Consider the following 11030-nt stretch of genomic DNA (forward strand, 5'->3'; position numbering starts at 1 on the left):
CATGTCTTGAGGCAATCAGCTTTGATCAATGTGGGGAAAACCCTTCATATCAGAAAATTGCTATTCATTTGAGAGCGCCCCTTTTTGAGGGGAGCTTGGTTTCCCCAGCATCATAGGGAAACAAATAAATGAAACAGCGGAAAGCTGGACTGGCCTTCAGCCAAGGTTCATTTCTGCACCTGTGTGAACTCATTCGCTTAGCAAGTCAACTTTTTGATTGACATCACTAAACGCTTTTCATTTCCTATGGCCTCGTAGCGTAGCGGTAACATGTCACATTTTCTTTCACTTTCTTTTATGCCTTTGGGTTCGTCACGGGTCTGAGTCTCCCTCCCTACTAACACTTTTTTTTTTCTTTTACACCTCCAAACACCCCAGCAAATAAAAATGCTGATCCCATAATGAATGTTAAGTAATCTTTGTACAGGGTAAGTATAAAAACCCAATGACCTTTGGGAATGTGTAGGGGTGAAGGGTTGTTAGGCTTATGTAGGAATAACCATTTTCTGTTTTTACCTCTTTGTCATCTTTGCCTCCAGATTCACTTAGGTCATTTAAATCCTTTTCGAGCCTTTCAATCTTTTCAATGTTGAACTCGTTGTCCATCTTTAATTTCTGCAAAGAAGACAAAGAAAAAAAAAATATTAACTGACAATGCAAATAAAACATTATGAAAACAAGTTTACACACACAAAAAAAAAAAATGGTTCAGAGGAACTAATCCAAACATACTTAGAGTGATCTCCCTTCGCTTTACACAAACTGAATATTACACAACATCAATTACAAGAGTCATTAAATACAAATACACACTTTAAGCGTAATATGCAAAAATTAATCATTTATATACATAAAAAAAAAAAAAAATACAATAATTCTCAACAATACTTGATATCCATCACAACTTGCATCCTGGAAATTGATTTGACAGCAAGTCTGCAACACTGACTTCCGAAAATAAATAAAACAGACAAAGGAAAGCTTCTCCAAGCAGTTGTACACGTTTCTTTTTATTCCCCCCCCCCTCCCCTCCGAAGAAGAAATACAACTCTCAAAAATTAAGGACATCAACACCTACCATCTTACACGACACATTATGTTTGCAAATAAACATAATATTATTGAAATTTTTTTCTAATATTGTCATTATGCTAACTGGTGTGCACAGTGTTTCCTATGAACTGCATTGATATAGCCTTCAAACAATTCCTTTCATAATGATTGTCCAGTTTTATAGATTTTTCAAAAGAAAACCAGAAAAAACATCATAATCACTGAAAAGCATACAAGAGTTGTTCCAAAAGTAAAGCCTTATATTTTTTTATTTCTTTTTACTCAAAAAGTTAAAGAGCAACGAAGGCAGGAGTGGTACCAGTAAAACAAGCAACCTTTTGTGTTCCAAAATTTATGTTTTCTACATAGTAACCACCATTCACAATGCAGTTTTTCCAGCAATTCAGTGATGCATTTCTGCTTCTGACATGCGTGCATGACATGTATTTCACACTGTCAATATCTGTAGCAAAAAGATGAAACTTTCAGGTCATGAATGTATAAGTTAAATCATCATAACAATGAAATTTGCAATCCCCTCATATCCATTCAGTTGGGATAAAAAAAAAAATAGAAGGCATTACTTTTGGAACGCCCCTTGTATTAGACAATTCGTTAACCTTCTGATGAATGTTTATGCACATTAGTGTATATGATTAATGCCTAAAATAAGTTGTGAAAATAAATATTTTAGAAGTACATTCACAAGGTCTGCCATGAATAACAAACAGCCAAGAAATCAAAAATATACAAATAACTTTTATTAAATGTAGTAAAACATTCTTTTTTAAATTTTTTACTGACCTGTATAGTTTTCAAGTTCTGAAACCAAGTTCTGTTATTTCAAAATTTGTTTCATTACTTTCACTTAGCCAAACAAAAGTCAATAAAAAATGGTAATCGATTTTATTTGGAGGTGATTGCTAATTTCAGGCTTGAAGGATAATAAAAATAAATAAATAAATGAATAACTTCTGGTCATTCAACAATTTTTTTTTTCTGTGGGAGATTAATTCTCTGCATTTTGTTTTTATTTTTTTAGGCGATTACATATGGATTTACTACCTTGCCAGGTAGACACAGTGAAAACAAAATTTAGTTAACATGCCTAAAAACTTAGAATGGCCTGTAAAAAGGATTTTATATTGAATTTATATAGGAAACTTGTCCCCAATTCCAAAGCATAAGTTTTTCCAAATTTTTCATGGTGTTCAAATACAGGGTGGTGCAGAAATTACAGTTTTTTTTTGTTTTTTTTTAACTTGCTATTAAAGGAATCAGACAAAATAATGAAAACAGTGTTAGAAAGAAAAGGTCTTGCACCAGCACATTTTTTTTCCTCTCAAGGGCCCAGTAGACATTCTTGGGTCCATGTTAGAAAGACTTGTATTTTATTGAAAACATGAAACCAACATTTTGGTAATTTTTCAATGTTTATAAGTTTAAAACACCTATTAATTGATGCACAAGTTAAAATTTCCATTTTGTCCAACTTCTGTAACAGCAATTTCAAAAACATCTTTTTTTTTTTTTTTTTCCACCGTGTATAATCATCTAAATTAAAAGTAGAATCTTATTTGGTGAGGCGGGGGGGGGGGTAGCTGACAATGTTAATCTGTAAATGTATATATATAAAAAAAAGTGATAATTTAGTTGCTTACAAAGCGAGAGGACATTTCGGAATGTGCATTGTATTTTGACGTCTACTGGCTAACAGTAACATTAACAAGCTCGGGTGGAGAATTTGGATAAAATAATTCAAATTATAGTCACGTTTACATTTGTTTTAGAATTAAAAAAAAAATCTATTTTAATTTTTCACCTAATTGAAATAGTATGTACATATCGTAAACATGTAAATAAAAGAGCAAAATAATACATTACTTATTTCTATATCATAAATATGAGTAAAGGAATTCAGGTTATATTGAAGTGTTTCACTTAAAAAAAAAAAACATGGCTGCCAAATTATTTTAGCGTTTTTATTCTGCTTTGCAACTAGCGATAAGGAAAATCAATCCACTTTCTCGTCTGACTTTTGCAGATATCTATTTTTACTTTTTATTTATTTTTATTTTTCAAAATATTAATTTAATTTTCCGAGTTTTGCTGATTAATTCATGATGGAAAAATTTCTTTAGCAATATTTTATATTATTATTATCATTATTTATGTTGACTTTATAATATACTAGCATGGGTGCCCGGCGTTGCCCGGGTGATTAGGGGGGGGTGTATGCCGAGCAAAAACAAAAAAACGGTCAATTTTTTTTATTTTGACCCCTATTATGACCCCTTAACATTAATTGTTTTGGGCTCAAATCAAGTTATTAAATAGATCCATATCAAAGGAACCTATATCTAAAATTTCAAGTGTTTAGACCCAAAATTGTCGGAGGAGTTTGGTAGAGTTCTCAAAGGTAAAATCGTAAAACTTTGACCCCTTAACAGCCAAATTTCTGGCCGAAAACCGATCACATAGATTTCCCCAAATCTCAGTAGCCTGTATATCAGATTTCGAGTCTGTAGACTAAAAATTGACAGAGTTATTGCATAGGGAAATGTACACAGACAGACACGGTCATTTTTATAGATATATATATAGATTTCAATTTCATTTCTTGATAAATGCTGTTTTATTTTATTATTTGTTTCTAACAAAACAAAAAATACCCTCCCTTAACCATATCACTAATGCTAAGTACGAGTGACCTCCTCACATGCAAAAACAAAGAAAGAAAAAAAAAGTAGTTGCCAACTGGACTTATGGTTAGTAGTAGGATTAAGGGAGAGTTGTTTGTTTGGTTGCTTAAAAACATGCTTATATTTAATTCAAGATATTTGCTAATAAAATATTAATACAGTGAATTAATTTAGCCTGTCACCATTTGCAAAGTCAGACATGAGAATTCTGTCAATTAGTCATTTACCATCACCCCTTTTTTTCATTTCTCTCTCTCTCATATATATATATATATATATATATATATATATATATATATTTATTTATATCATGTCTAGAGAATTCTGGTTTGTTTAGGATTATTTTTTTTTCAAATATGTTTTCTATCTAAATTTAACCTAAATTGAACACCAATTTCATAGTTATCTCAAATTTGACCAAAACTCGTCTGTTTGTACAAGTTGTCACCATTTTTTTTGTGTACAATCGCCAAACTTTTATACAGAATCAGCGATGCCATCATTTTGTAAATTTAAAGGATGGTGAAAGGTGCTAAAAATGAATAGCGGAATTAACATTTTTGTTGCTATTGTTTGTGTTTTTTTTTTTTATTTACAACCAGAAGGTAAGTGAAATAAGTAATGTGTATCTTAATTATTTAAACTCTTCAGCTTTATAACATGTTGGAATTTTGCTCAACCTAAATTTATTTTGTTTAGTTTTCGTAACATGAAATATGGGGGGGGGGGGCACTACAAAAAATGTCCCCTCATATATTTAACGAAAACTGCTATTAAAATATAAATTAAAAAAAAAAAAAAAATGTTTTTTTCTTTTACATGGATGTCATCACTTATCAAGGCTCGGAGGCCACTCGAGGATAAGGGTTATTGCGTGTACAGTAATCAATGGGACAATATCGTAGTAATCGTTAGTAATGGAGATTTGATAAAGTGTCTTAAGGGGGCGATTTTTCAGAAACTTGTTTATGTTGGACTTGAGGACATCCAAGTTGTAGTCAGGTGGGAAACAGGCAAACGGAACAGAGTTCCACAGACGTGCACTTCTAAGAAAGAAGCTTTTTTTTCATCGAATCTACGTTTTGATTTACGCACAGATAAAGAGTGGGAAAAATTACTGACAGTGGTTTCAGCTAGACGGGTGTTTTTCGCGAAAGATTGGCAAGGCAGGACCAGAGATTGGAGTATCAAAAATTTCATGAAAATCTGACCATTAGTTGATTTTTGCTAGATTTATTAAGTTATGATAATATTAACTTATATTACAGTTACATCGTGTTGGGGAGGGGATCTGTGATGCGCGTTGGAGATATCTAGTGTACACATACAGGGTATGTCACTTGAAATTTTCAATTTTTTTTAGGTTCGACAGTGAGATCATTTTCTTATATAAATTTAAGAGATTATTTTACGTTAAGTTTATATATAAAACCGAATGATCCGCACTCTAAATTCTGCCCCCCCTCCAAGTGTTTAACACATAATCGCTTCAATGTTATTTTTTGTTTCTTTTGCAATGAGTGATTTAGCTGAAGGTGTTTAGTACAGAAAATTTTAATCTGCGGATATTAATTTCTTTTTCAGCTAAAAAAAAACAAATTACTCTCAGTTTCCTTGTGTGGCACTATATATATCATATATATATCATATCATTATCAAACTAGTAAGACAATGTAATTCTAATATATAAAAATCATGTTTGCATTATTTTTAGTTTTCGGGCGTTAACTATTCTGTCCTTTCAACAAATTTACAAACGAAATCAAAGTGAAGCAAAGAGTGGTAGTGATTCAACAGGTCATAGATTAGTGTGTCTGTTTGTTTATGCAAACATTGGCTACATATGTGCATACAATACATACAGGGTGACAAAAAAAAAAAAAAAAAAACGGCCCCCAACTCTAATTAGGCCCCGTTTCTTAGTGTTTTGTTCGAATGAAATGAAACTTTGGTCATAACTAGTTTATTATATTCAAAACATCACATCAAAACACAAGGGTCTTTGGCCTTTTTTTCTCCGTTCTACAGCATATGTTCTAGATGGCCTCCATTTAGCTTTTTTTTTGGGGGGGGGGGTCACCCTGTATTTCTGTCTGAAGAGGCTACTTCTCTAAAGGCGGTACAACAGAAACATGTATGCACATATGTAACTAATAATGTTTGTATAAATAAATACACTATAATTACGCTCTACTTGCCATTGAGCACATTTTGATAAACACAGGAGTTTGAGTAGATTTACATCTAGAAAACCACACACACACACACACACACACACACACACACACACACACACACACACACACACACACACACGGAAACATTAAATTCTCACCTTATCTCCCTTCATGACAATGGCAGAGAAAAGTGCAAGCATTTAGAAGTTGAAATGAAAATGAATAACAAAAAAATATTTCTCTCCAAAAAGCAGTCTCTTTTGCTGGATCGGCAAACTTAAAAATATTTTCCACTTCTTTTTTTAATTTAAATTTTTAAATCGTTGGCGTACACATAACTATACAAATGTATCCTTGTAGAAGTCATCCAACTTTAATTTGAAATCTCGAGCTGAACGCTTTTCTTCCTAATGTTTGTCGGCCAATCATCCACAAGAAATAAAAAGAACGTTTATATAAAAGTTGAAAGTGTGCTCATAAGACGCGCGAATAATTTTCAAATAACTTAAGCCGATTTAAGACATTTTGCAGTTTCTCGAAATCGTCGGTTGGAGGAGAGTCATCGGCTGATGGGGTTGGAGCGCGGTGGCCGTGGTTGGAGTAGGGCAGTAGCTTGAGGCTCTGTCAATCGCAATTTGTGGAAGACAAAGTGATTACATAAGAAAATGTGTGAAACAGTAAAAAAAATAATTCAGGTTAACAACGTTTAATGAAGACAAAATTGATAAACCGGGGAATTTGAAAGATAAAAAGAAATGAAGACACGAGAAATAGAGAGAACGGGTACGAGACATGCAGACGTAAGGGAGAGGGATCATGACATATAAGGAAGGTGGGGAAAGGCACAGGACATGTAGAAAAGGGGGACGGGAAAGGCACAGGGCACGTAGAAAAGGGGGACGGGAAAGGCACAGGACATGTAGAAAAGGGGGACGGGAAAGGCACAGGACATGTAGAAAAGGGGGACGGGAAAGGCACAGGGCACGGGAAAGGCACAGGGCACGTAGAAAAGGGGGAAGCGAAAGGTACAGGACACTTAGAAAAGGGGGACGGGAAAGGCACAGGGCACGTAGAAAAGGGGGACGGGAAAGGCACAGGGCACGTAGAAAAGGGGGACGGGAAAGGCACAGGGCACGTAGAAAAGGGGGACGGGAAAGGCACAGGACACATAGGAAAAGGATCGGGCGAAAGGCACAGGACATGTAAAAAAAGGATTGGGCGAAAGGTACAGGACATGTAAAAAAAGGATTAGGCGAAAGGTACAGGACATTTAGAAAAAGGGGAGGGGAAAGGTTCAGTACATGGAGAAAAAGGGGATGGGAAAAGGCACAGAACATATAGAAAAAGGGATTGGGGAAAAGTACATGAAATATAGAAAAAGGGGAGGGGAAAAGATCAGGACATGTAGAAGAACAGGGAAGGAGCAGAACATGTAGAGGAAGGAGAGAATACACGTAAAAGAGTGAGGAGGTAAGTAAAGAAAGGGGGAAAGGTAAAATAAATGTAGATGCGGGAGAATTCTATCAGGAATATAAACGCAGCATGATAATGTATGGAGGTGAAACTCGACTAGTGAGATTTGAAGACATGCGTTTCATGGAAAGAAATAATATGAAGATAATACGATGAATACATTATGTGCGGCTTCGATCTGACTTTAAAGAACATTGAAAGATTGGATCAGAGTTCTTAGATTAATCGATGTAGAACAGGTGTGGTAACAGGGTCAGTTGTTAGTGTGGTAACAGGGTCAGTTGTTAGAAGAGGAATTGATAAGGAAAAATGAGGGGTAAATAAAAACTTGGCCAGAGATAAGTTAGTTTAGAATTCACTTTCTATGAGACACCCAATGCGTGACGGCATGGAAAACAGGCGTTCAGGCAAACATGATGACGTATCAACATTTTCCCATCCGTCTGAACAATGCACAGTTCATAAAAATAATGGAAACATGAAAGAAAAGCTATGCTATCTTCATACACCGATAAATATATTCTTTAAGTGGAATTAGGGCAGAAATAAACAGTGAATAATGTATAAGATTTTAAGTTGTTGCTTTGATAGGTTGTTTGGCAATGAAGTCATAACTACTACTACTACCACTACTACTACTAACTGTATATAATCGTCATAGATTCGAGATTCAGTAATGTTATTTTTATCATGTTTCCGTCGATATAAACCAACTTTTTCCTTTACAAAGGAGTCACCACTTATCAAGGCCCGGAGGATAAGGGTTAATGAGCGTCAAGGGGCACATGTAGTAATCGTTAATAATGGAAATTTGGTAAATTGGATTACATAAGGAGATGACTCGTCAAGAATTTGTTTACATTGGACTTGAAGACAACCATATTGTAGTCAGTTGGAAAGCCTGGAAAATGGAACAGAGTTCCACAGTCGTGCGGTTCTAAGAAAGAAGCTTTGTTCATGGAATGTAAGTTTAGGTTTAGGAAGAGATAAAGAGTGTGGAGAAATTACTAATAGAGCTTTCAGCTAGACGAGTGTTTTTCATGAAAGTTAGACCGGGGGGAGGGGGCATGGATTGGAGCTCAGATGCAATTGTAGTTTCACCTTCAGTCTCCAGAAGATTTTTCCCAAATTCGTCAAGATGCACTTGAAGAAGGCCGAAGGTTATATCAACCAAAACGTTGTGAAAATACCACTCAAAATGAGAACAGACGTCCGAAGAATCAAATTTAGATTTTTTTTTTAAATATGTAAGTCATAAAAAGATTAGGAAAAAAAAAAAAAAAAACATCTAGGGGAAGTAACTCATTTTTATTTTCAAGTTAAAATAAAAATTATTTCCCTTATATTCTAAGCTTTTAGGTCTTTTTCAAATAATGACCTAAAAACTCAAAATAATGAGAAGTAACAGTGGCTGATTGGTTAACGACCCGGTCCGACGACTAGGGTGTGCCATGTTTGTTTCACAGAAGACTTTCACTTAGGATGTTAGCAACTTCATGTGGTCCCTTTCGTAAAAAGAATTCTAACTAGAAAGATATCAGGGAGACCAATCTCATCAATAGAATTATCTGATTTATAAGTAATGAATGAATCATTTTAAATTGTTTCCATTGTAATAATCTTTGCCAGAATAATTATTTTCGTAAAGGAACTGAAGTGAATTACACTTTTTTTTTTTTTAAAATGTAAGCGAGGATGTGTCTTATAGAAAAAAAAACTTAGAGAATCTACACAAAATCTTTACAGTGTAGTCTTATGTAAAATTAACTGGGAAAGATAATGGAAGCAAACCTGACTCTCCAAGTGCACTCCTAAGGTGGTTACAGAGCAGATATCGTTGGGATAGAGGGATGATCGAGTTAAAACACTAATTCCTATGTATTTCTTCCAGAAATGATTCGATATTGTCCTTATTTAACATTTCTTAAGGTTCTCTTTGGATTAGGGCGAAAAAGAGACAAGAATCTCGGAAAGGATTTTTTTTTTTTTTTTTTACAAGGGTGTCACCACTTATCAAGGCCCAGAGGCCACTCGAGGATAAGGGTTAATAGGTATGCATTAGTCATTGTGATTTTAGCATAGTAAACAGTGGGAATTTTGTAACTTGGATTACTTAGGGGGACGATTCAATTAGAGTATCAGGTTTTGTAAGTGGTATATAAAAATCCAAAAGTGCTCAACATTCTGGATAGAGCAGTTGTGTTTAAATGCAACATTGTCCAGTGCAAAGAACTATCCTTTGTTAACTGTGTTGCTCAAGAGTCATAATAGTACAATATATTATATTTAGTAAGCAGAATAAGTTAATCCAAAGTGTTCAATATCATAGATAGAGCAAGTGTGTTTATTAGGTGTTGCTTGGGAGTAATCAATATCTTAGATAGAGCAATACTACAAAAAAGCACATGTTTTCGAACACCACATGGACTGGGAGAAAGATTTTTCACTATATTTTAATCTTTATTAAAATTGATTTGGATTTTTTGTTAACATCAATTTCTATTAACAAACTTTTCTGGCTTACCAAAACAATTATATATATAAACAAAGAAAAAAATACACGTCAAATATCTCAGGTTTTAAATAAATGATCTTATTCATTAAAAAATATTTGGTTTACAAATATATATATATACAGTCATGCAGTTCTAAATTTGGATAATGTATGGAAAGAGGACTTCGTTAATATGGCCACATTGAAAGATTGGATCAGAGTTCTTAGATTAATTGATGTAGAACAGTTGTGGTAACAGGGTCAGTTGTTAGAAGAGGAATTGATAAGGAAAAAATGAGAGTTAAGTAAAAACTTGGCCACAGTATATATATATATATATATATATATATATACTAGCAAAAGTATCCGTCGTTGACTGGGTTCAAAAACAGCCTACAGAAAATGGACTCTGATTTATGAAAGTATGATAGGTTATGAAAAGGAAAGGTTGTAAAGAGATAGCTTCGAATTTGGGGGTATCAAAACCAAAGCAAGATACGATGAAAGTAAAACTAAAATAGATAAACCCCATAATTTATTATACCATACCTGTTCACACTGAAACACTAATCACAATATTCTGTGGATCTATATTAAAAAAACCTTGTTAAACTTTGTGACATATTTCCATTCTATGTAGGTCAGACGCGAACGAACACCCCATAATTTTATTATACCATATTTTTTCAAACTGAAACATAATTATCAAAGTATACTTACGCAGATAGATATGAAAAGTCTTTAAGTTTGTGCCTATTTCCATTCTATGGAGCCCAGGCGCGAAAAGCAGACCCCACAATTTTATTATACCATCCCTATTTAAATTAAAACATACTTATCAAAGAATTATTATGTACATCTATATCAAAAACACTTGTAAACGTTTTTTTTTTTAATTTTTAAATTTTTTATTTCCATACTTTGTGGACCAGGCGCGGACGCAGGCCCCACAATTTTAATGAACCACCGTTCTACCAGATCAAACATACCCATTCCTGTGTCTTGATACATCTATCATTATATGTAATCAGTTTTTTAAAATAGTCAACCATATAGGAGCCTATTCGTGACCAGACACACACACAGCTTTTTGGATTTTACTTGTACAAATGGAAATTCTTTTAACTTTCT

General features: G+C 33.9%; 1 protein-coding gene across 6 annotated transcripts in view; it reads right to left on the bottom strand.

The window, feature by feature from the left end:
• The window catches only part of LOC145297667 (unconventional myosin-XVIIIa-like), a 794600-nt gene that overhangs the window by 47876 nt on the left and 735694 nt on the right, over window positions 1-11030 (bottom strand). For all 6 annotated transcript variants that reach the window (XM_080143864.1, XM_080143857.1, XM_080143848.1 and 3 more), the window contains one exon: window positions 517-615. In XM_080143864.1, coding sequence (XP_079999990.1) covers window positions 517-615 — 99 coding nt within the window. The remainder of the gene's footprint in view (window positions 1-516; window positions 616-11030) is intronic.

The sequence above is a fragment of the Euprymna scolopes genome, chromosome 2 (assembly GCF_053919585.1).
Source record: "Euprymna scolopes isolate OS-2025 chromosome 2, ASM5391958v1, whole genome shotgun sequence".
Lineage (NCBI taxonomy): Eukaryota > Metazoa > Mollusca > Cephalopoda > Sepiida > Sepiolidae > Euprymna > Euprymna scolopes.